At 38.5% G+C, this 27,819-nt stretch overlaps 1 protein-coding gene across 1 annotated transcript in view; it reads left to right on the top strand.

Annotated features, from left to right (window-relative positions):
• The window catches only part of DNAJC13 (DnaJ sub C member 13), a 115,436-nt gene that overhangs the window by 10,701 nt on the left and 76,916 nt on the right, over positions 1-27,819 (top strand). The window contains exons 6-16 of the mRNA XM_051208428.1: positions 1,660-1,806; positions 3,193-3,246; positions 4,416-4,558; positions 5,657-5,828; positions 7,111-7,202; positions 8,707-8,873; positions 10,076-10,158; positions 15,121-15,401; positions 16,375-16,582; positions 25,902-26,057; positions 27,127-27,305. Of these exons, the coding sequence (XP_051064596.1) occupies positions 1,660-1,806; positions 3,193-3,246; positions 4,416-4,558; positions 5,657-5,828; positions 7,111-7,202; positions 8,707-8,873; positions 10,076-10,158; positions 15,121-15,401; positions 16,375-16,582; positions 25,902-26,057; positions 27,127-27,305 (1,682 nt within the window). The remainder of the gene's footprint in view (positions 1-1,659; positions 1,807-3,192; positions 3,247-4,415; positions 4,559-5,656; positions 5,829-7,110; positions 7,203-8,706; positions 8,874-10,075; positions 10,159-15,120; positions 15,402-16,374; positions 16,583-25,901; positions 26,058-27,126; positions 27,306-27,819) is intronic.

Raw genomic sequence — 27,819 nt, 5'->3', positions numbered from 1 at the left:
CTACTTTAAGACTGCCAAACGTAGCCTTTAAAAGTAGACGATACTCGTAAGCTACTAGTATTTGATGACAGATGTCTTAGAAACATTGCCAGCGTCTGCTGGGATCACCGGGTAAGTAATAGTGAGGTCAGACGCAGGGTATTAGGAAATGATGGTAAATCAGTTGATGAGGTTATGAATCTTCATCGACTGAGATGGTTGGGCCACGTGTTACGTATGCCTGAACACCGATTACCAAGACGCGCAATGCTGACTAGTGTTGGGAATGGTTGGAAGAAAGTTAGGGGTGGCCAATCCAAAACGTGGCATCAGTGCTTGAAGTCACTAACTTATAGTCTGAGCCATATTGGTGGACGCGGACTTCTTGGTTGGGGTCCACGTGACTATTCTAATCAATGATTGGAGACTCTGTGTGACATGTCTGAGAATCGACTACAATGGTGTAGGTGTATACACTCTTTGTCTTCCCTTAAACTATGAAATTAAAATTACTTTCTACCTTTCTTTCTACCAACTAATTCTTTCTTCCTGTACGATATATATATCCTTAAATACAATCTTTCTTTTATATGTTACTACCATTGAAGTAACTGCTTCTATAGATTTGTTGTTTATCTTGTGATAATGAGGTATGGCAAGTTGGACTGATGCATATATGTGCCTGGTCCTACGTTGTAGCTGACTGACTGGCTGATAGTTAAAGATTGTTTTCCATGTAGAATAGTGAGACGGGGACGGGAGTGAGGATTTAAGTGACGGTAGAAGAAAAAAACAACAAGTTAAAATACAAATAAAAAGGAAATCATTGTGTTGTAGGGAAAGATAAATTTCATTTATATTCAGTTTCAAGTTGAATTACTTGAAATTTTTAAGCATTTAACTTTCAAATTCATGTACACAACCAAATGGATGATTTGATATAATCATCATGTTATTGCATTCATTGTAATCTTTCTTATTGTGACTTATAGCTGCTGACTTATATCATGTGATGAAACCACCAGTCAGACTACCGTTTTATCTAACTTATTATCTCTGAATTAAACCAATTACACCTCCAATTAGCACTAGTAACCTTGAGTCAGTTATTAAGTTTCTACTGATCTACAACTTGATAGCTTTCTCTCTATGCCTTACCCGTCTGAGTTTTACACTCATTAACCAGCTTGCATTCTATCATATTATATTTCAAGAAGACAGTTTATATACAGGCATATCAAACCACATCACATACCATAAAATAAAAAATCATAGTTATAAATGAATGTGCCAAAACTGGGTGTGAGTAGGGAACACTGTGAATAACAAACTGGCAACAGATTAAGAATAGTAAATCATACAACAGTAGTTAATGTGTCGATCAAAAGCCAGAATATATATATATATATATAAACAGTAGTCCATAAAATGAGTCTTGGAAGTTATCATTCCTTTATCAGTCGTTCGAATATACTATTTCTAATCAATATAGCAAGTTGCATTAAAATATCTTAGAATGAGTTACATATATACATACATATTACTCCTTCTCATTCAATTCATATAAACTAGTCAATATAGTCATTTATTCCACTTTCTATTAGTGATTATAAAACAGTAACTGAAGTGTTATATTTCCCATTTAACAACAGTTATTTTAAATTATTCTTTTATTGAAAGCGAATACATGCTACTAAAGTTAGTTGGTCAGAATCAACATATGATGTAATCTTGGATATTGGTCCAATTTCAATTGATGTACGTAATCCACGTACTGGTGAATTATGGAAAACTTATGATTTTAAAGATATTGAATGCATTAGTAAAGTAAGTTATCATTAATTACTCTTTTTGTGTCTCTCTCTGTGTGTGTTTGTGTATTGTAAGTCATTAGAAATAGTTGAAATGTTCATATATCTGTAGAAATCCGAGTGGTAATGTGATATACACTTTCAATCTAGATATATAAAAATCCTATTTGAATAATCTTATTTGAAGCCTTCACGTTGTGAGTTTGGCTAATATAAGGTCTTGTATGAAACACTATTATGCTCAGAGTACTTTTTGTGTTTGTTATATTTGATCTAGTGATTTTTGACAACTTTTAATGTTTGGTGATTATTTTCTCCGACTAGCTGTTTCCATACAGTTTGACAACAGTAAATAATAATAAGATTTGGAAATGTCTCTTTTGGGTATAGTTGATATCATGATTAAATGTGTCTTTGAACATATTTAGCATATTTTATCCCAGAAACTTTCATATCAAGCATTACTTGCTAGTGTTGTGTTCGTGTGAGTAAGATAAGAAAAGTGATATGGATTCATAGAATAAATGAAATATAGCACCGTTATGTAACCCAAATGCATTGTTCTTGCATTAATCTTCAAAGTAGATAGAGTGAAGATCAAACCTGGAAACCAGTGAATGGAAATTGAAAACTTCACCTACTAAACTACCGCTTCACTTACAGTCTTATCTGCTCAAGATGAACCAGACTGAGTTTTACTCACTGCCTTCTCATGGCGATGGTGTTATTCACGAAATTGAGAGAACAAAAAGCGAATTTTGGTGTTTAGTACCAGTGTTTGTGTTTAGATAAATATATAATAAGACAGTCATGTAAGTCGATCATGTTCATATCTTGACCTGATAGTATTTTTAAAAAACCGGTGTAAAAAGGTCTCATGATTTGGAAGTAGTTAATTTTGTGGCTTCCATTACTTGTACGTCTTCCAGTTCAAATCATGGACTGATCTTAACTAAACCACCATTAAAAACCTGTAATCACTGGACGACCGTTTCTTCTTAGTATGGACCTCCTTAGCAGTGCTCAACCGCGATCCCGCACGTGGGAATCGAGCCCAGGACCTTCGATGTCTGATGCAAGATCATGGATGCGCACTGCTGAGGAGTCTCATACTAGGACGAAACGGCCACCCAGTGCTTACAGGTTTTTAATGGTGGTCTAGATAAGATCAGTTCGTGATTTAAACTGTGAAAATTCTGCTACCTTCACAAATTCCCCTACATTATTTGTATATCTGTCAGTGATTTGGTTCATTTAATCCGTTCAACGATAAAAGTAGCTTACAATTTTTGTATTAGCCCAATCAAAGCATATTTCCTGTTTTTTAAAACAACATTTTATTAATTAGAGTGCGTTATTAAATTAAAATCATTTGTTTACTTATTTATACTGCTTATCACAGATAAATGATACTTCGAATGGAGTAGCAATTATTCACGGTGGGTTTGGACATATTGTAAGTCAATCTTTATTTATTACACATTTCATTTTTTTTTTTCGTTTGCATCACGGGCTAGGCTTAGTCAGACAACTACTAAAGACTAGGAAGCACTAAACAACTGTTTTATTCTAGTATGAGACTCTTTGGGAGTGCTCATCCATCTTCCTAAAAACAATCTATCTCATGAACTTTGGTTCTTACAGTGAGCTCTTAAACTTTCGACCATCAGTTTGTCGATTCTCCTCTACTTTACTGGTGTTGGCATGTGAGAATTTGAACCTGGTTCTCTGTTGACAATAACTGACTTACTCTTTGGTGGATCTGTTAAACAAAGCCTGATTTAACTTAACTAAAATCTTTGTATTTCGAGTAGCCATTTTTACTGGGTACCTATATATATACCTAACCTGATTATTAGCCACTCATTTGCTCCAGCGATGCTCGGAAGACACTCAATATCACAAACCTGCAGCATACATATCCCTAATGCGATTATAGATCATATTGCACAACAACAGAATAATACAGAACGAGCTGCTGCACAGTATACTTACTCTTTGGTCAGCAGACGGATATCGCGCTGCTCCGAAAGCTAAACCCATACATATAATGTATGACTCCAAACTGGGTACACGAACCAACAGTTAGGAAGCTTATTACTTTGGTTTAATAGACTCTGATATTCATCAACTGACAGTATCCGTAACAAAAAAAGGAATCATGAAATCCAAATGAACATCATTCATTGTCATAATCAAAAACATTGTTTACACTTTTAAGTTTGCGTACATAACACTGTGAAATAATTCTTCTTCAAAGTAATCAAGAGTTATCGACGACCCCTTCACTTGTCAAGATATAAGTTAAAGCAGTTCATACACTGTTCCTTATTTCGATTCCTACCTATTTCAGATTCAATATTATTATTGTCATTATAGTACTGTTCTTAGATTAAAAACGAGTGTGTGAACCCAACTTTGAGTCATTCTGTTTATGTAAGGGGTCATAGTGACACTGTCCGATTTCCTAAACCAAATTAAAAGATAACAGGTTCCAACCTACGATCTATACGTTGGAAACTAAGTGATCGAATTAATAATCCATCAAAACACTTGATAAACTCAGTACTTTATTTTCATCAGCATTCTTCATTGGTAATAGTTTCACTCATCTTTTCATCATAGCATATATTCCTTACACGTGAACCGGATAATTTAATCAAAGAGGTTAACAAATCTGCCCACTCCAATCTCTCTGTATCATTTAGTCAACCGTCGAGTCCATTGACACGTGATTACTGCACAGAATATAGACTGGGGAAAGTCAAGTAGGTGTATTAATAATAAAACTATTTGTTCCTTTTCATTGCATGTTTTTAAAATGTGTTTTCTGTTATGTGGCACGGTCCGCCTAGTCTGCTACTTATATATGCTCTTCTTGTATGGGTATCTAACTAGATGATTGCGTGAGAAAACCAAAGGTGATTAGGAAACGTTTGTTGACACTTGTTTAATCACTGGGCGATGATAAGTGTCATGTATGTCAGGTCCTTCTTAGTGCAGATCGGATCCTATCGACCAAGTCGGCCGGTGTAGCAGCAACCTTAGCAGCAGTAGGTCTCAACATACACAAAGGGAAAAGCAATATTCTTCGATACAACGCAACATGCACTTATCGAATCACACTTGACGGAGAAGATTTGGAAGATGTGAAAACCTTTACATACCTAGGCAGCATCATTGATCTGATGCGGATGTGAAGGCGCGGATCGGCAAAGCAAGAATAGCATATCTATAATTGAAGAACATCTGGAACTTAAAACAACTGTCTGTCAACCAACACCAAAGTCAGAATTTTCAATAAAAATGTGAAGACAGTTCTACTATATGAAGCGGAAACCTGGACAACTACGAAAGCCATCATCCAGAAGATACAGGTGTTTATTAACAGTTGTCTACGCAAAATACTTCGGATCCGTTGGCCGGACACTATTAGCAACAACGTACTGTGGAAGAGAACAAACCAGATCCCAGCGGAGGAAGAGATCAGGAAGAAGCACTGGAAGTGGATAGGACGCTCATTGAAGAAAGCACCCAACTGTATCACAAGGCAAGCACTCACATGAAATCCACAAGGTCAAAGGAAAAGAGGAAGACCAAAGAACACATTACGCCGAGAAATGGAAATAGACATGAGAAAAATGAACAAGCATTGGATGGAATTAGAAAAGGCCCAGGACAGAGTGAGTTGGAGAATAGTTGTCAGCAGCCTATGCTCGGTTGGGAGTAACAGGCGTAAGTAAGTAAGTAACTTCCAAATATGTCATGTAATGCTTCAATGTGGTATTTTAAACAAGTTTTTCTCATTCACTATTTAATATTGTTTTGTTAAATTCTTTATTACTCATTTTCTATTCTTTGTACAGTCAAGATCATTTAATTTCTCAAGCTGAATTCACTGTACAAAAATTATCTAATCGTTATGGTGCTACAAATCAAATGAAAACAGTTTCCCGTTTGATGTGTCTAACTGAATCATTGTTATTAGAAAGAGATCCAACTAGTTATCGTCCAGTTTCTGCTCATCCATTATGTGAAGTAAGTTCTTTAATTATTGAACTTTCATTCCAAGTGTTTCATTTTTCTATTAGATTCATTTCTTTTAAACAAGATTATTCCTGCTTTGCATATTTTTATTCTCACCTTGTTAACTTCCTTCATCGCTGTATGAATACGAAGAGTGGAATTTTGGAATAACCTACGTTTGTATTAGATGTTATAGTGTTTCTGATTGATTGCTCAAATATACAATAGACTGTTAGAAGGCTGTGATAGAAACAGTTGACTTGTACTTAATAAGATAAAACTCAGTGACTTGTTGTATTTTGTTGTTTGATGGGCTAATTGATTATATTAATGTAATTATGAGATAACTTTTTTTCACAAACTAACTCGAACACTTCATTTCTACCCGAAGTTTATGCTGATGATGTCGTTCAGAAGAACGATGAAATCTCCATGACCAAACCATCCAGTTCAGAGAAGATAAATCCATTAAAAATAGACTAACTCCTTTTGGATATAACCATTTTCAACTCAAGAAGAATTAGACAGTTGTTTTATCCTAATTTGTGACTGACTGCTTCGATATTGTCCATTTATTGTATCACTTGAAATCTAGCAACATCCATTACAATCAGCTTTTGTAGTGAATAAATTATTTTTAAACCGATAAATTTACATTCGATAATCTTCCTTTCTTAAGTCTAAATGATTCGTGATATAGCGTGATCATCATCTTTCAATGTCTCACAACATCGTTGGGAACTCCATTAGTTACATTTTTGCTAGGTTTGAAGCGATTACGAGTTCACTTAGTCTGCGAACTGAACAAAGACTTATGACCAAAGACTAATAAACTAGCTATTCTATTGTGTCCCAGCCCCGCTACCTAGAGAGAGAAGTCGAAGTCCGAACGGGGAAGTATATTCTGCAAAAAACCAGAAGCACGAGCGATAACAACAGATACAAATCAAAATGTATATATACAGCCCAGAACCGTCCTTGGGATGGGTTACAAAATAGCATACTAAAAGATAACGGACAAATAACGTTTAAGATTCTCCCAACTGGGTAATGCGATATGAAGGTGAAAAGAGAGCTTTTGACGCGAAAACAAAGAAATTCAAATTTTCTAAATAAAATTACAAATCTAGGTCTTTTTCCAAGTGAGTTCTGAGGATCTAACGTTCCCAACAATTTTTAAAAAAGTAGAATCTCTATAACTTATCTTAAAATTAGTCACTAAGTAAGCTTATGTTTATATTTTAAAACTTTGACTACACTAACTGTGTATAATTTATTATTGTTTTTCATATAGATACATTTACTTGTTCGTGATCGTTTTCAACCACAAAGATTTTCTATTGAATATGTTCGTGGACAAATTGCTACATATTTTTCCACTAACAGGTAAATTGTACCATGGCATTTTATTATTATTATTATTTCTGTTACAATACTGACCAGGTACTTACATTTAATCCTACTGAACAATTCAACGAATGCAATTTTATTTCATAAAAGAGATTTTCACCCCATTCATCATCTAGTTATCAATAATTGAAAAGATGAATACATGTGAAATTCATTTACCAATTTCAAGTTTATTTATTCCTGTTTGACATTTGATTGTTTCTATAAACGTTAGAGTAATAAGTACTATGTAGATATATGTGAAAATGAAGTAGATAAAGGAAGCTTTGAACTTGAATTTATCATGAACTAGAAATATATTACAGTGTGCATTACGTAGTGATTAATAAATTAACAATGTAGCCTAGTAGTGGATCAACCAGAAAATGCATGTACAATTTCGTTTGGAATGCGCTATAAGTTCTCGGACACGTATTCTTTATCCAATTTTAAGGTAATCAGTTTTATCTTCACATGTTCATTCAAAAAAATTTTTTAAAAATATATCAATTGAAGTTCTTAACACTGATTATGAGAAACTTCATACCACTCACAAATGAATTCTTACCTTTTGAATAAGTTAATGACTATTTGAACTTAGTAGTTTAGTGGATAATGCATCGATGTTTAAAGTGATAGTTATTGAGTTCGAATTTCAATGTAAACATCAATACTGGAATGTAGGTAAGATCTCGCCTAATGAGTTTTGAACAAAACGAAACATGGGTCTTACATTTCACTTCTCGTCATTATATAATAATATATAATCAATTTATAATTAGTAATAATGTAGAAATTGAATAAATTCACTTATGTAAACATCAATACCTGGAAAGTATGTGGTTAATTTCGCTATTTACTATTTATTTATTTGGACACATAAACATTGGTACAAGGGGGCACCAAATGCATATACGCCACACAGGAACAATGAGGCCAATAGTGGTTATCACTAATTTGTGTGAGGGTTGTGATATTGCCCAGGTAGGTGCGCAAACCGAAGTAGATGGTTTTCTTAGGGGATCACTCCCGTGTCTAATCCACATGGCAGTGGATGCAGTCCCATGTTAGCTAGTAACCAACAGTAGGTTCATACGCCATTTGTTCCCTCAGGATCCTGGATCCTATATTTACCATAGGTTTTAGAATCAAGGTTTTCCAACTCCCCTAGGTGGACTCTTGGTGTCCACCAACCCGGATAACTATAGGACATTCGCCTTTCGTTCTCTCAATTTTGTAAACAGCACCCCTACCTCGAGAAGGTAGCGAATAGGACTTCCCTGATATTGGTTGTATATGCCTGGCCATGAGAGCATTTGGAGAGGGAGAGTGAACTCTCCCCTTTCTCGACCTTACTAGGGCATTTAGGGGTTCTTTTACTTCAAATATTGCTAAATAGACTAATTTAAATGTTATTTTATGTTTAAATGATTAATTGTTTATCTTTCTCTTCTACTTCTAAATCCCCCTTATTTTGTGTGTGTGTGTGTGCGCGCGTTAGAGATGCTCTGTTAGCATCATTGTTAGACGGTGTACGTGCCAGTGGTAATCGTGATGTTTATGTGTCCAGTTCATTCTCTGATCGAAGTTTACGTTTTATTCCATTAATGAATTCAGCAACTGAAGAAGTTGAATCAGTACATTTAAGATTTTTACGTCAACGTCCAGGTACATGATATATCTATATGTATGCTTGCATATACTAGTACAAATTATATGTCAACAATTAATTGATCACTGATGAATATTGACTAACGTTATGTTTATCTAATTCTTTTTTAATGTTGATCAAATTTCTGTCTATCTAGTTGTGATTTAATCAATGATCCAGGTAATTTGACATAGCCTATGATATATATTGATATTAAGTGATTGGAATCAGTCGATAGGAAACCCTGTCTAAGTTTCACGGTAGTTCGTACTTGTCCACAAAGCATACTTACAATTATGAGAGTTTTCTATCTGCTACATTTAGCCATCCTGTTTATGGTAATGAAAGTAAATGATTGTTCACTGAGTAAGCACAAAAAGGTACTCAAATTATCGACTATTAAATATGTTATTTCTTTTCGTTTTGTTGATTTCTACTCCGAACTCACTGAAAGTGACTGATTCTAATTGTATGAAATCAAGTGTTGTTTAGCTTTACTGTGGTTCTCTATTCTTGTTAGTGAATCTGTTATATGTTATAACTAGATCTAGTCTATGTATACAGGATTGTTCAAGTCGCCAATCTAGCGGTATTATGAACTCGATCATCTTATCCAGTCCTATTATCGTAGTATAGTAAATTTTTGCATGGTAATTAGCTATTACATCTGAGTCACTTATTGTTTATATAAGTGTTGGGCTTAGTAGTCCATGTTCTTCGTTTTCTTCAATAGTATTCATAATCAAATGTAGATGGTCTGGGACAAAACCTAAGCACAATAAATCATCCCTAACCCTTTGACTTAGTCTAGTCCATAAAACAGTGAGGCAAGGTTCACTGAGGTAATTCTCCTGTAACCGACGATCAGAGTAAGTTTTTGAGACATTTATTCTTTCTAGAACTTAAAGCTCATGTACACTGTTGATTTAGAATCAGAATTTTCTAAATCCCTACTACTTACTACCCACCAACGCCATCTAGGCACCGAACGATCACTTTCGTTTTATCATTCTTATTGGAAGCATTTTAGGGAACATGAAGACTGTGAATAGGACTCCTTTGGATCAGGCAATAAATGCTCACCCGTACTGAAACATTTAGTGTTTTCTTTTATAACATAATTCATAGGATAAAGATAAACTTTCCTAACTAAGTAAAATCCCTCTTGATTATCTTCCAGTGATTTATGCTAGTTTTTTTTTCGTTTGGCTTTTTATAGAGGGTGTTTCATTTTGGGAAGTAGTACAACGTTTCAATGCTAACATTGCCTACAGTGGTTTATTACATGCCGTTACTCAAGACGTAAGAGGAAATGTTTGGTTAACATGCATATTTTTTTGTAGTATTTATCCATCTTCATATTTTTTTCAGTATTTTAGTTCATTGGATTTAACGACAGAGGAGACATACTCGTCAGCTTACGTAGTTCAAGCGATCAACATAAAGCCCTAGATGTAGATTTCTTCGTCGGTACGATATATTTGCAATCATAAGAGAATTCGTAACTAAGCGGTTAGGTGATTTTCAATAATTCACTACATGAGTGGATTATAGATTCTGCCTATTCAACCATGTCAGTAATGTTATCAGTCAGTTTAATAGTTGTAACATTAAACTGACTCCTGATGATAACATTCACATTTGTTCGACAGAGTACGACTACTTCTAACTCGTTATCAGTGAATGCTATAACAGAGGAAGAGTTCAAGCAAATTACTTTTGTGGGGTTTGTGGAGATCAGTTTAATTTGTAGATGATATCCATCCTCAATGGACCTCTATTTGACTACTAATAAGACATAGTAAGCAGTCAGTCAGTCATAACGTATAACCGAAAACGTGTATACATCAGTTCAAGTTGAAATACACCATTAACACAGCGAGATAAAAATGTCAGACAAAACAACACAATATTTTAGATAGTAACAGCATGAGTGGTAACACTAACATACGATTCACGAAAATATTAATTAGTCAAATGAAAGGAATGATGAGGAATTCAGTGTTTCAAAAATTGGGGACGACAGAGAACTGATACACTCACACCATTACAAACGATTTCAACGCACACCATTCAACCTCTCTAAACATTGGTTACGATAATCATGTGAACTACAACAAGATAGTTTATATTTGATAACATGACTCAGTTCGTTTGTCAGGGACTTTATGGACTGGTGTCGTATTTTGTTTTGGCCTCCTTCTCCAGTTTTCTTCTACCATACTCTTACCACTAGACAAAATCGAACGTCGAAGTAGGTGGTGGTTTGCCATACTTTCTGAGTCCGGATCGATATTTCATCAGACACTAGACCGTCCGGATATAGAGAGTTCATTATTTGCGTGTGGGCTGTGATACTGCCCGGGTGCCCAGACCGAAGCAGGTGGTTATCTTAGGGGGCCACACCCCGAGCTTTTGACCTGAAGGTCTAACCCACAAGGCAGTGGAGCATCGTAAGGAGATGCAGTCCTATCGTAGCCGGTGACCAACGATTGGTTCATACGCCATTTGTTCCCGCAGGATACTGGAGCCCATGTGCATCATTGATTTGGAATCCGGTTAAAGCGCCGGACATTCGCTTTTCATCCTGTCATTTTCGTAAACAATACCCGTGGTGCGAGAAGGCAATGAGTAGGAATTCCCTGGCAGAGGCTGTATACGCGTGGCCGTGTGAGAGTATTTCGAGAGGGAGAGCGGACTCTCCCCACTCTCGGCCGTACCAGGGCATTTAGGGGCAATAAAGCGGATGTCGCTGCCATCGACGTCTTGGACGATGGGCAGAATTTTTCGAAGGGCAGTTCAACTGGCCTGCTGCTCCGGCAACATCGGTCAGACTGTCATGCCCTCCATGGCCGATGACGACTGATCCACCGAACGAGGAGGAAGTCCGCAAGGAACTCCAACTCTTGAAGCGTTACAAATCACCTGGCCCAAATGACTCACCTCCAGCTCTTTTTAAAGATGGTGGTGACTTTTTGACTAAGGAATTGACGACGTTGTTTACAAGGGTTTGGGAACTAGAGAGTGTACCAACGTCATGGAATGAGTCGATAGTTGTCCCTATCTTTAAAAAGGGTTCACGTCGTTCCTGTAACAACTATCGGGGAATAAGTCTACTTCCGATTGCGTCCAAGCTATTGGCTTCCATCATACTTCGTAGGTTGTTCAAAACCCGAGAAAGATTGACTCGCGAGGAGCAGGCTGGGTTTCGTTCTGGTCGAGGATGTATTGATCATATCTTCACTCTCCACCAAATGTTAGAACACCGCCATACTTATCAAAGGCCAACAATCGTAGTGTTTCTTGACATCAGGGCTGCCTTCGATTCGTTGGACAGGGCTGTTCTCTGGGATTGTCTATTGAAGAAGGGTGTGCCTGAGAAGTTTATTAACATCTTAAAGGTCCTATATACAAACACCTCAGGCAGCGTGAGGGCATACAACCACCTTTCTCCATTGTTCCATTCGAGTAGTGGGGTTAGGCAGGGTTGCCTAATCTCACCATTCCTCTTCAACTTTGCCATCGATGACATTCTGGAAACAGCTCTGATGGATGTAAGTAATTGCGGTGTGGATCTGTTGTCTGGAGAAAGACTTCTCGACCTTGAGTATGCGGACGATATTGTCTTACTGTGCGATAATGCCCAAGGCATGCAATCCGCACTTAATCAGTTGGCAATCAGTGTCCGTAGGTATGGTATGTGCTTTGCACCTTCGAAGTGCAAAGTACTTCTACAAGACTGGCAGGATTCCAATCCTGTACTCACCCTGGATGGTGAGCAGATAGAATTAGTCGAGAAGTTCGTGTATCTAGGTAGCTGCATAAGTGCTGATGGTTACGTCATTGATGAGATCAATGCACGTATAGTGAAAGTCAGAGTGGCTTATGCCAATCTGGGCCATATTCGGCGCCTTCGTGATGTCAGTCTGGCTGTAAAAGGTCGGATCTACAACGCGTCGGTGAGAGCAGTTCTACTGTATGCTTGTGAAACCTGGCCTCTCCGAGTTGAGGACGTTAGACGACTCTCTGTGTTCGATCATCGCTGTCTCTGAAGGATTGCTGACATTCAGTGGCAACACCATGTCAGTAATGCAGAGGTTCGGCATCGTGTGTTCGGGCACAGAGATGATAATTCAATTGGTGTCACCATCTTGAAACACCGACTTCGGTGGCTTGGACATGTTCTCCGAATGTCGTCCCAGAGAATTCCACGTCGTGCATTATTTGCCGACTCTGGGACTGGTTGGAAGAAGCGGAGAGGTGGTCAGTGCATGACATGGTGTCGTGGCATGAAAGAAAGCTGCAAAGGACTGGCTTCTGTCGGTCCTTCATGACTCCCTGGTTGGGGTCTGAGAGATGGTGCTACACAGTAGCTAGAGACGTTATCAGATATGGCTCAGAATAGAAGCCAGTGGCGATCCTGCTGTAACCTTCTTTTACTTTTTTCATGAAAAAAGTGGTTGTGTCTCCCTTAACTGAAAGATTTCTTCTGATTGTACCTTTCCGTTACCTCATTATTACTATTATTATTACTACACTACCTTACACCAACCTCTTCGTTATTGTTCTCTTTTTTCACACTCCTTACTTTTTCTTTCTTTGTCTTCGAATTCTCATTGTTTTGTGTGGCGCATATATATTGGCGCTCTCTTGTACCAATATTTATGTGTTCAGATAAATAAAAATTAATAAATAAGACCGTCAGGATTGATGAGACTCACAAGATCAGTGAACAGATCGACACACTCAACTACTACATTCCCTATCATTAATCCACACGCTGACGCAAACCAATCAATACTGTAGCTAGATTTTACATTTGGAGGGAGAGAATCACATCCCAAACATGCTCGCATTGTTGCTTAAGGTGGACAGAATGCTCTACATTTTGTCAGCGACTTCACCAACCACAGCTGCATTATTTATGTGATAAGTCTTGCAAATTGAACGCTATATTCGGTTCTTAAGCTGTTTTCGTAACCCCCAATCTAGAACTACACAGCGACCTGAACACGAGAGAAAAGGCGCAATATATGCGAGAAGCACTTTACTCCAAAGGTTCATTTTAATACAGAAAATATAGGGTTTTTATAGTATTTTAAATGTCCTTGGGCTGCTCGAAGATTCTGAAATGCCACTAAACATAGCAGCAGTATAGTAATCAGCCAATCAAAAACTCTATATGTGACGTTTCACTTCCTTGATGTTTTTGGCTAAAACTTCAAGTGAACGCTGATTGGATAAAATGCTTCTTAGTGTTTTCCTGATCCTTGCTTGTCTTCTGTGAGAAATTTTCTGGATCACCCCAACACAGCGTATTCCAAGTCAACAAGTGGATCTCCTGTTGTGAGAACAACCTCTCAGTAGTGTTAACTCTAGAAATATATTTTATATCAATGTTAAATAAAAATGTGTAAAGTGGACAGTTCTGATTAACCCCACTTGAAGAGATTAACTCGAATGACAGTTGTGACTTGACCAGTAGTATTACAGTAGAGAACCTGTGCGTGTTCAAAGTAATTTTGGTACGCCTTTCGATGATAATAATAAAGGTCCTCAGTAATACTCACAACCTCGTTAGCCATAGAATGTAAAACTCTCAAATCTCACTCTGACGATGTATTTTTTTAGGTTTAATGAGTTCACGAATTAACATGACGTTCATTCAATGTCATTAGCGACGATTGTTTTACCACTCACATGTCTTAACCTCTGCCGACCACAACTCCCCATCCGAACTTCATTATAAGGAATTCAGTCAATAATGAGCATTAGTTGCTCTTTTTTTGAATTGTCTCATACTAGAACGAAACAACTATCTATAGTGCATTTTTATTGAGTTCATGAATCGAACAATGTTAGAAAATCATTGAAAACCTTGAATCACAGGACGCCCGCTTCGTCCTAGTATGAGAATCCTCAACATTGCACACCCATGATCCTGCACGCAGGACACTAACCCAGGACCTTCCGCCTTGTGCAAATGCGTAGACGTGCACTGCTAAAGAGTCCTATATTAGGATGAACCAGCCATCTAATGCTTCCAGGTTTTCAGTGGTGGCTTAGCATTGATCAGTTCATGATCTCAATAAAAACTCAACAATCTCCACAACCCTGTACTGAAATATTACATATTTGTTTGAATTTTATTTACTAGTATCTCTATGCTAGATATGGTATCTGATAGATTATATCTCAAATTTATAGTTTTCTTTATCTAATTTTGTTGTTATTTTTTAAAATCCTATTCTAACTTATTTTCAGGGTGTTTTTGCAGAAAATAAAGAGAAACTAATCAAAGATGCATTGGTTTGTATTCTTACACAGGATACACGTATAATTGATGCAAATCCTTTAACATCTATTAGACGATCATCATCATCATCTTTACATTATACTACTGATAATAATACTACTACTAATAATAATACCACTACTACCACTAATCCTAATTACGAATTAATTTTAATTGAAGCACAATTTCATGCATTACGTCGACTGGTTGCATCAAAAGCGGGGTTTAATGCTTTCACTCAATTACCGGGGTTAGTTTTATGTGTTTTTGGTTGTTAAGAAATAAAAGTGTTAAATTATTGATTTATTTTTATTTTCTGTTTTATTTATTCGGGGATGTTTTGGTAATTGTTTAGTATGTGGTCTAAATCATGGACTGGACTTGTAGTGAAGCGAACGTTGAATAATCATACAATGCAAAATAGCCGTTTCATCTCAGTATTGGGCCCTTCAGCAGTACCTACTTGTGACCTAGAGGCTTGATGTATGCTAGGTTTGAAGCTATTACGAGTTCACTTAGTATGCGAACGGAACAAAGACTTGTGACCGAAGACCCATCAGCTAGATATTATGATGCGTCCCAGCCCCGCTAACTAGAGTGAGAAATCAAAGCTTGGAACGAGAAAGTATATTCCGCAAAAAGCCAGAAGCACGAGTGAATAATATCAGACACAAATCAAACGTATATATACAGCATAAAACTGTCCTTGGGAAGCGTTGCAAAAAGAGCATACTAAAATACTCAACGGATCAATAGCGTTAGAGATTTTCCCAAGTGGGAAATACGACATGAAGGTGAAAAGAGAGCTTTTGGCGCGAAAACAAAAAAATCCAAATTTTCTAAATAAAATTACAAAATTAAGGCATTTACCAAGTGAGTTCTGAGGATCTAACATCTCCAACAATGTATACACGCATTCGGTTATACGTTGTGACTGACTGACTTCAAAGTAGCATTGTGAATTGTATGATTTTGCCTTTTTTATTTTGAAAACTTAATTTATTCACCAAATACTTGGGTATGAGCCACTGAGCGATTTTAAGAACTAATGATGCTACCTGGTTACTCAAACCAAAATAGTTAGTGTGACTTAGTAGTTGAAAGTCGTACTCCTTAACTATCCAGTTACTAACTGTATTTACGTACATGTAATATATAACGATTATGATAATGTTGATAATTTTTAATTCATTTCTTTTGTTCATTTTTCTATACTCATATAGAATGCGTGTAACATTAGGTCAACTTGTAGTGAATGCATTAAAACTACGTGATGATGCTGTCACACATTCTGTCTTAGATGCTATTAATACTTTAATGCATCCAATGCATGATCAACCAGATATTAGACAAGAACAATTGAATAAAGCATCTATCATGTCTAGTGAAATATTTCTATCTCATCTTGTTGATATATTCACATTACATGCTGTAAGTATTTTACCATTGTTATTGTTGTTTCTCATCAATTTGTTTTATTACTACTATTAATTAATTGTACTGAGTGAAAAAAGTTAATCGGTTGATAAGTTTATGGATATTCATTGATTGTAAAAGTTGGGAAATGTTGTACTTATCCACAACAACCACTTGCCTCAAGGCACGACGTTGGAGCAAGTGTAATTAAAGCTAGGGGTAGCGAAATCAAAATTTGACATGCATTCATTAAGTAATGGACTGTTAGTCTAAGCCATGTTTATAGTTTCAAACTACTTGGTTAGGATCCGCATGATCATTGTAACTAGTAAATGTTTGATGATACTGCTCTGAATCATCAGTTACTTAGAGGTATGTCATGGTAACATCTTCATTTCTTGTTTTATTTTCAAGTCCGATGCAGCTACAATATATGCTTCTTAATATCAAACCTATTGTGTAAATCCGAAGAATTAAATGAGTAGGAAGATTCATTTAGCAACTTGAATCATAATGTGCATAAATCATGAATAGATATACGATTGTTGCAAATTTTTGTGTACCGAATCTACTCGTATGAAAACATGTGAACAGGTAGATAACTCTCTCTCGAGAGCGACCTGTCGATGTTGTATTTGAGATAACGCCTGAGGCAGCGTTCCCACAAATGCAGACAGACGTTGAACGTAGTCTCATTTACCGAAATCATTACTGCTCCGTGGTGTGAAGCATTCCCCAGGCAGACGCAATGTCGTGCCGTATACAAGATCAGCGGCGGAACATTGGATATCGGCCTTCAAGCTCGTTCTGATGCCTAAGAGGACGAGCGGTAAGGTTTCGTACCAATTGTCGTTTTCGTGTGCTCGAAGAGCACTTTTACGTTGGCGGTGAAACCTTTCAACTAAACCATTTGAAGCTGGGTGGTAGGCGGTAGTGCGTATGCGTTCCGTACCAAGCAGCCGGGTAAGTGAGGAGAATAGTGCGAACTCGAATTGTTGTCCTCGGTCAGTCGTGACAGTTGAGGGACAACCATACAGAGCTATCCATCGTGCTACGAAGCGGTGAGCAACTGTCTCCGCCGTAATATACGTGATAAGTCACTGTCATATAATCGGCTGTCTCTTTGAGACATAACAATTGGCGACGGGGTAAAAAAAAGAACAATCCAAAGTCAGCCTTCAGCATCCAGATTTGTCATCAGTGTCCTTCAGCAACATTGGTCATTAATCAAACAGTAATTTTCATTACCGGTGCTGAATAAAAAAAAATGACTCTCCCTTCCGATCGAGTACAGCTGCTATTTGAAAGACAGTTGGAGTTTTTAGTCAAATTACGCACGCAGCTGTTAAATCACTCATGCTTTGGAGATGCAACGGAAGTGGATGGATTGATCTCTCAACTGCACACAGAGCTGAAAAATGTTTACAGCCCCAATGAATCCCCGATAAACCGTATTTCAAACGGTACAACAGTCACTCAAGATTCGCCCAGTGGTCCAGTCCTCTCCATTCCAGAAACATGCCCGGTAATGGACTCAAACTCCATTATCCCCAAAACAGCATGTGCAGACGGTGACTTATCCAGCTCACAAACACACTCCCTGGTAAATGCTCATAGAATTGTCGCAATAACCACCCATGAAACAGAAAACAAATCGAGCAGTACACTGAATACAACTGTTTCAAATGGTTCTCATCAGTCTGCGACAGATGTTTTTGACAAATCTTATTATCAAGATTCTCTTTTACCAGAAAATATGTCAGATGCATCAAATGATGATCAAAAACTTAATACAATTTTGATAGATGCTAATCACCTTGATGATCGATTATCTACAAATAAGATTCCAAATAAATTTGGTTACAATATTTCAGAAGAATTAAACTTCGAACACCTCATATCAAGTGTTGTTCAGCCTCAAGACTTAGTCACTTTCAGTCAATTCTCTGTTCAGTGCGATAAATATGTCTTAAATAAATTCAAGTTAATTATAACGTGGGCATATGAGGATCCAACACTGTTTCGTGGGGGAGGATGGACCTGGAAAACTTAAAATCCGGATACAACTCCGGATCTTCTAAAAAGGGGAGGAGTGTTGGGGACGATAGATCCCCAAAACTCAAATTTTGTAATTTACTTATCGATTAAATGTGCAGATAGGTCAATTGATGAACTATCGATTAAATGTACAAATAGGTCAATTGATGAACTATCGATTAAAGGTTCAAATAGCAGTCAATTGTTGATTAATGTTCAAAAATCTTCCATGACAATATCGATTGTAAATATTTGTATAAATACGCTTGACTTGTATGCTTGATCTGATCTGCCTGCCTGACTTGTTATCTGCTGTTGTCTGTAGAATACACCTTCTACACCTTACCCAGACTTCTTGATCGAGTTAGCAGAGTTGGGGACAACGGACCAGAATAGGCTATCGAGTCGCTGAATCATTGATCCTTCGTTCGTTCGAGTAAGACGCATCAGTAATCGCATTCAAGCAATAAAGAAGCATAACAGGAATAGCTTGGGACCATCTTGTAAAACGGTCGATGCACGTGAGTATGTGATCATACCCATGCGATGGTGGCAGTGGTCCTACAATGTCTAAGTGAACGTGATCGAAGCGAGCATCAGGCGTAGCGAAAGTGTCAAAGGGGGCGGCTACGTGCCTGTGCACTTTTGATCGTTGACATTGTAAGCATTGCTTCGCCCACATACGAACATCTTTATTCATGGACGGCCAGACGTATCGTGCAGAGATGAAGCGTAATGTAGCTGCGATACCTGGATGAGACAATATATGTAGGGCATCGAATACGAGACGGCGGTAAGCAGAGGGTACGATGGGTCGAGGAAGACCGGTAGAAGTATCGCATAAGATGGTGCCTGAAGTCGCGGCTAGTGGTACTTCGTGATATTGAAGCGACGTAGATTGTGGTGCTTTTGTACAACAGGGATCGTTTGCTTGGGTGGCGGCCTTAGCAAGAAGATCGAGCACCGGCAAGGTAACTGCATTCGCTTGGATACGTGACAGAGCATCGGCAACACAGTTCGACTCGCCTTTGATGTGACGAAGGTCTGTCGTGAACTGGAAGATATAGTCCAAATGTCTGCACTCTCGTGGTGAGTAGCGGTCAGACTTGCTATGCAAAGCATACGTTAAGGGCTTACAGTCGGTGAATAAGATAAATTGACGTCCTTCTACTGCGTGCCGAAAATGTTTGGTGGAGCAGTAAGCTGCTAGCAGTTCGCGACCAAAAGCTCTATATCTCGTCTCAGTGGGAGTAAGGCGTCGTGAGAAAAACTCGAGGGGTTGCCAACTACCGGAGATGTTCTGTTGCATAACGGCTCCTATAGTAAAATCAGATGCATCAACCGCTATACTAAGCGTGGCTGATGGGTCGGGATGAGCAAGAAGTGTAACTTGCACCAGAGCTGTTTTGATCTCTGTAAATGCAGTAGGCGTAGTATCGTTCATTTCTAATTTGCGTGGGTTGCCGCGAAGTAAGTCGGTTAGTGGTCGTAACCATTCTGCTGCGTGTGGGATGAAACGACGGTAGAAGTTAACCAAACCGAGAAATGCCTTCAGTTCCTTGAGTGAGGACGGCACGTTGTACTCCATTATTGCACGTACTTTATCCTCACAAGGTAAAATACCTTCTTGTTTAATGATGTGACCCAGAAAAATTATCTCCGACTTGCCTAATTCGCACTTGTCTGGGTTGACTACTATTCCATTATCTGAGAAACGTTGGAATAATAGTGTGAGATGTTGATAATGCTCATCTACGTTTGATGATGTGATTAGCAGGTGAACAAAAACTAGGTCTCGTACAATGCCATAGATAAACCTTTGAAAAGTTTGAGCAGCATTCCGTAATCCAAAAGGCATACGTAAGAACTCAAACAAACCGAAAGGAGTCGTGATAGCAGTTTTTCGATATCTTCATGAGCTACTGGGATCTGATGATATGCTCGTACCAGATCGATCTTAGAAAAGATAGTCGTGCCCTTGAGCGATGCCGTGATGTCGTGTATGTGGGGGATGGGGTAGCTATCAAAGCGCGTAACTACGTTTAAAGCTCGGTGGTAGTCGCTGCATGGCCTCCAACTAACCCCATCTTTTTGCGCACCATATGAAGAGAAGAGGTCCATGGAATGTGAGAAGAACGAATAATACCAGTAGCTAGTAAATTGTCAAACTCACGTTTAGCGAAAGCTAATTTGTCCGGTGCCAGTCGACGAAGTCGTGCCATGACTGGAAGTCCGCAGGTGACTATGTGGTGTACCACACGATTGGTCACCGATGGCAACTCCTCGAGTGGTTTAGTTAGTGTGGGGAATTTCTCGAATAGAGCGTGGAATTTATCGTCACGCGAGTAAAAGTGCCGAGGATTCGGTACGCGTTCATGTGGGCTTTGCAGCCCATGAATTTACTGTTCGACGAAGTATCGATTAGCTGCAGCCTACGTGAATCGACAAGCAATTCATAGTGCTGCAGGAAATCGATACCTAGTATGGCTGTGGGGACATCAGCAATGATGAATGTCCACAGATACCGTCGTCGATTGCCCAGGTAGACCGCGAGTTGTCGTGTACCGTACGTAGGAATGACTGAGCCATCCGCAGCGCGTAGTCGAAGCATTGTAGCTTGTGACTTGCTGCTACCTCGTGGTACGACAGAGACTTGGGCTGCAGTGTCTACTAGGAACCTAGTGTTTGTGCGATAATCGTGCACATAAAATAAACGGCCACGTGTTTCTCTGTAGTGGTTTTCGTAGTCGACTGGGACTCGACACCACGCTACAAGTCACAAGCTACAATGCTTCGACTACGCGCTGCGGATGGCTCAGTCATTCCTACGTACGGTACACGACAACTCGCGGTCTACCTGGGCAATCGACGACGGTATCTGTGGACATTCATCATTGCTGATGTCCCCACAGCCATACTAGGTATCGATTTCCTGCAGCACTATGAATTGCTTGTCGATTCACGTAGGCTGCAGCTAATCGATACTTCGTCGAACAGTAAATTCATGGGCTGCAAAGCCCACATGAACGCGTACCGAATCCTCGGCACTTTTTACTCGCGTGACGATAAATTCCACGCTCTATTCGAGAAATTCCCCACACTAACTAAACCACTCGAGGAGTTGCCATCGGTGACCAATCGTGTGGTACACCACATAGTCACCTGCGGACTTCCAGTCACGGCACGACTTCGTCGACTGGCACCGGACAAATTAGCTTTCGCTAAACGTGAGTTTGACAATTTACTAGCTACTGGTATTATTCGTTCTTCTCACATTCCATGGACCTCTTCTCTTCATATGGTGCGCAAAAAGATGGGGTTAGTTGGAGGCCATGCAGCGACTACCACCGAGCTTTAAACGTAGTTACGCGCTTTGATAGCTACCCCATCCCCCACATACACGACATCACGGCATCGCTCAAGGGCACGACTATCTTTTCTAAGATCGATCTGGTACGAGCATATCATCAGATCCCAGTAGCTCATGAAGATATCGAAAAACTGCTATCACGACTCCTTTCGGTTTGTTTGAGTTCTTACGTATGCCTTTTGGATTACGGAATGCTGCTCAAACTTTTCAAAGGTTTATCTATGGCATTGTACGAGACCTAGTTTTTGTTCACCTGCTAATCACATCATCAAACGTAGATGAGCATTATCAACATCTCACACTATTATTCCAACGTTTCTCAGATAATGGAATAGTAGTCAACCCAGACAAGTGCGAATTAGGCAAGTCGGAGATAATTTTTCTGGGTCACATCATTAAACAAGAAGGTATTTTACCTTGTGAGGATAAAGTACGTGCAATAATGGAGTACAACGTGCCGTCCTCACTCAAGGAACTGAAGGCATTTCTCGGTTTGGTTAACTTCTACCGTCGTTTCATCCCACACGCAGCAGAATGGTTACGACCACTAACCGACTTACTTCGCGGCAACCCACGCAAATTAGAAATGAACGATACTACGCCTACTGCATTTACAGAGATCAAAACAGCTCTGGTGCAAGTTACACTTCTTGCTCATCCCGACCCATCAGCCACGCTTAGTATAGCGGTTGATGCATCTGATTTTACTATAGGAGCCGTTATGCAACAGAACATCTCCGGTAGTTGGCAACCCCTCGAGTTTTTCTCACGACGCCTTACTCCCACTGAGACGAGATATAGAGCTTTTGGTCGCGAACTGCTAGCAGCTTACTGCTCCACCAAACATTTTCGGCACGCAGTAGAAGGACGTCAATTTATCTTATTCACCGACTGTAAGCCCTTAACGTATGCTTTGCATAGCAAGTCTGACCGCTACTCACCACGAGAGTGCAGACATTTGGACTATATCTTCCAGTTCACGACAGACCTTCGTCACATCAAAGGCGAGTCGAACTGTGTTGCCGATGCTCTGTCACGTATCCAAGCGAATGCAGTTACCTTGCCGGTGCTCGATCTTCTTGCTAAGGCCGCCACCCAAGCAAACGATCCCTGTTGTACAAAAGCACCACAATCTACGTCGCTTCAATATCACGAAGTACCACTAGCCGCGACTTCAGGCACCATCTTATGCGATACTTCTACCGGTCTTCCTCGACCCATCGTACCCTCTGCTTACCGCCGTCTCGTATTCGATGCCCTACATATATTGTCTCATCCAGGTATCGCAGCTACATTACGCTTCATCTCTGCACGATACGTCTGGCCGTCCATGAATAAAGATGTTCGTATGTGGGCGAAGCAATGCTTACAATGTCAACGATCAAAAGTGCACAGGCACGTAGCCGCCCCCTTTGACACTTTCGCTACGCCTGATGCTCGCTTCGATCACGTTCACTTAGACATTGTAGGACCACTGCCACCATCGCATGGGTATGATCACATACTCACGTGCATCGACCGTTTTACAAGATGGTCCGAAGCTATTCCCATCACGTATATTACGGCGGAGACAGTTGCTCACTGCTTCGTAGCACGATGGATAGCTCTGTATGGTTGTCCCTCAACTGTCACGACTGACCGAGGACAACAATTCGAGTTCGCACTATTCTCCTCACTTACCCGGCTGCTTGGTACGGAACGCATACGCACTACCGCCTACCACCCAGCTTCAAATGGTTTAGTTGAAAGGTTTCACCGCCAACGTAAAAGTGCTCTTCGAGCACACGAAAACGACAATTGGTACGAAACCTTACCGCTCGTCCTCTTAGGCATCAGAACGAGCTTGAAGGCCGATATCCAATGTTCCGCCGCTGATCTTGTATACGGCACGACATTGCGTGTGCCTGAGGAATTGTTTATACTACTCTATACATACGGTACCTTGAAACCTTGCGTAAATTTAAACCAGTAATTTATCTATACTCATGCAGCCTATCATGTGTAATATTTTTAATGTCATCTGGCCACGTAATCTCAGTGGGCACTCATATATTAATCTCGAAACTATACTCACTAGTAGCTTATCAATTATTACTAAGTTGGGGAATTGTAGAAACTCGTAAACAATTCGGGATCAGTTATTTTGATGTTCGTATATATTTAAAAGATTATCATGCAATATCTATACTTGGACTTAATTGTCGGTGTAGTGGAATCATTTTACATGTGCCATTCTATTGACTATGTTATCTCAAGATCATTGTCATTTGTCTAGGATTGACAAGCAACCTTGTCCTTTGTATGTTGAAAAATGTTCTTATGACTTACGTAGCTGCTCTACTTGGAATGATATTACAGTCTCTTCAAAGTTGTTCTTATTTTTCTCCGTTTAGAATATTTTGGTATCTGAAAGTGAATCGAGATTAATGTTGTTGGATTGTAAAATACGCCAACCGATCAAGACTTTACAGTTTATTTTATTCAACACAGTGAAATAATATTGTTATAATCATAGTTTTTTCACTAGTAGGTATAGTTTAAAAAGTGTAACGTCATTTCAGACGATCCTCAACGTTGCTAATCATAAATGTCTTCGGAACATTGCTCATATGTCATACTATGATCAAGTGGGCAATGTTAAACGTAGGTATAGGGTACTTGACAAAAATGACAAAATGGTTGATGTAGTAGTGAATCTTTATCAACTTTAGCTGTCGAAACATGTATTACATATGCTTAACCATCGCCTACATCGATGCTCGATGTTAGCGATAATGAAATCATTTCATGAAGTCATTGATTGTTAGTTTGAACCATGTTTGTAGATGCAAATCATCCATTTAGGATCCGCAGGATCATTGTGACTAACTGTTGAAGATGTTAGACGATTTGACTCGTATGCATTTCCTTGATCTTCTAGTTCTTGAGTCTCATTTTGATACAAGATGATGATGTTTTTTCTTTGAGATAATCTAAAAAGACGAAAGATTATTAGATACATCGTAATGTCTGTTACCTCTAATAAAAGACAGAATACCCTATCATTTTGTTAACTTTAAAACAAACAGTTGTTTTAATGTTTCATTGATTTACAGATCAATAGTCTGAATAACCAGTTTCACTCATTAGAATCTGAAGTATTTGCAGTGATCGTTTGTTTTATAAGATAGTTGATATCATGGAATGGCTTTAGTTAGACAACCATTACTGACCATGGTTTAATGTGAATGACTGCTTTTTGTTCGTATTAAAAAACTTCTGATCACTATCATCATCCGTTAGAGATTGAAGATAGATCTTTCAATTTCAATATTAGTTGAGTTTAACCAATCAAAGTTCATCACTAGTTCACTGACTTATCGTACACATAGTCTAAACGTTACATGTTTTCATGTAGAAAGACCAGTTTTTATTTGGTCTTTTCTGTATTCGGTCTTGACAGCGTAGTATTTGTACAATTGTGATGATTATTCCATCTAGACCATAATTTAGTTAATGTTATTTTAAATTACTACATTCACTATCTAAAACATCATTGTGATATGAAACTGTTGAAAACGCTTTGTAATTCCTCGAAAATGTCTTCATGAGAAGACGCAAAAAAATTTCTAAAAATACTTCAGCCAATCAGCATTATTTAAAACTCTCCATGATAACCTTAGAAAACTATGTACTACGTTTTCATTATCTCGATCAGACAACTACCGATTTGGTTACGAAATCTAGTGTGTTTTCTAGAAGTTTCTAGGGCCCCAAGGTCATATATAATACAGCTCGGGGATAAAGCTTTTCCTTTACTTCGTGGGTATTAAATATAACTATTTCAATTGTTGAATGATTTTATGATTTATTCTATTCATTTCAATACATATACATCGATAAATTGGATGATTTTTACTTTGTTTAATTTTACTTTGAATTTTTTAGTTACGTGGAAGTGGTTCACTAGTTCTTTGTGCTTTATTAGACTTCTTTACTTATGGTGTTTGTTTACCATATTCTGAAACATCTGAAGGTGGATTATTCGATAATTTACTACGTTTATTAGCTAATCGTGGTCGTGCATTGTTTCGATTATATCTTGTAAGTTTTTTTTAATCGGAATGGTATCATAATATTGATAATAATAATAATATCTTATACCTTTTACTCCTCGTGGAGGAGCATAGGTCGTTGATCTGGATTCTCCAACCAACTTTCTTCTCGGCTCTTCTTTCCAGTTACCATTCATTCATTTGGTATCTGCTTCCGATTCTCGGTACAATATGTTCTTTTTTTGCCTCTTTTCCTTTCACCTTCACGTTTCCAAGTTAGGGCTTACATCGTGACATATTTTGATTGTCTCCGTAATATGGGACTCCTTAACAGTGCGCATCCACGACTCCGCACGCGAGACCAGGACTCAGGACCTTCAGTCTTGCGCGCGAACGCCTAACCGGCATCCATCATGTGCTCACTAGTGACTAGCTTCAAGATGGATTTCTTGGAGTTCTAGTGAGAAACCGTGGCCAGTGGAGTTCAACCGGGTCTATTGTGAAGCAATTACTTAAGACAGTGGTGGACAGTCGCGCAATATCATGGTTGGTTCAGTGATTTGGAGGTTAAGCGTTTGCGCGCGAAACCGAATTTCCTCGGTTCGATTGCCCACGTGCGGGATGGTGGATGTGCACTACTGAGGAGTCCCATACTTCAAAGAAACGACCTTCCAATGCTTCTATGTTTTCAATGGTGGTCAAACATTGATCCATTCATGATATCAATCTAAACTCAACAATCTTCACAACTTTATACTGATGATTTCGATAATTTATGTCCTACCCACCTCTAGCGTCTTTTCCTAATTTCCTCCTCAGCTGAAACCTGGTTTGTTCTTTCTCATAGTAGGCTGTTGCTGATGGTAGACAATTGTTTATAAATACTCGTAGTTTTTGGTGATGGTTGTGGTAGGTCTCCAAGTTTCAGCCCCGTACAGTAGAACGTATTTTGTTGACTTTCGTATTGAGGATTCTGACTTTGATGTTGGCTGGCAGTGTACGTCAACAGCTCTCACTTACTGTGCATTCTTAAAATAACATACAATTTATCATCATAGTTACTAACCCATATTTCCCTGTATATGTATGTTTCGTGCAATATTTAATCTTTATTGTAGCATCCAAGCTTAGCTATTGTTCGTGGTGGAGGTATGATAATGCGTGCATTGATTGAAGAAGGTGGAACAGATGTTGCTAAAGAATTACGTAGTTTAGCTTTAACTGAAGGTGCACTGTTACATCATTTTTGGACTGCTTGTTTTACTCAAGGAAATGATCCACGAAGTTTAGCTGTGCAGTAAGTTTTTATTTGATCTATGCTTTTTAATTAGATTTCCAATCTTTCTATTGAATAATTACACTCCTTATCAAGTAGATAAGATAATAAGAACATATTAACATTCAATTAATCTTAACTTATCACTGATGAGTAACTAATGTTCATGTGTGTCTGATTCTTGGTTCTGATCGATTAATGTACTTTCTAGCTACTAGTTTCAGTGACTAAACATCATATACACTTTATTTTAATGTTAGTTGGTTGAAGGTGTTCGTCAGCAAACTGTAGTTGGCACTCGTCATCAAGACGCACCTATAACGTTGAGGGAATATATACTCTTTTTGAGATTGGAACACCTCAATCAGATATTACTATTGATTCATTTTGATCGTAATTAATCTATGATACGAGTAAGATGTTAATATTAATTACAGATAGGCCTTACTAATACGAAACCTAGATCCAGCATTTGCTCCTGACTTCTTAGCCGCCTAATGCATTTTCGTCACATTTGTTTTACGCTTACGAATGA

This window comes from Schistosoma haematobium, chromosome 7 (genome assembly GCF_000699445.3).
Source record: "Schistosoma haematobium chromosome 7, whole genome shotgun sequence".
In the NCBI taxonomy this organism is placed as follows: Eukaryota; Metazoa; Platyhelminthes; class Trematoda; order Strigeidida; family Schistosomatidae; genus Schistosoma; species Schistosoma haematobium.
Note: the sequence above shows the minus strand (reverse complement) of the source record. Positions and strands in the feature narration are given on the sequence as shown.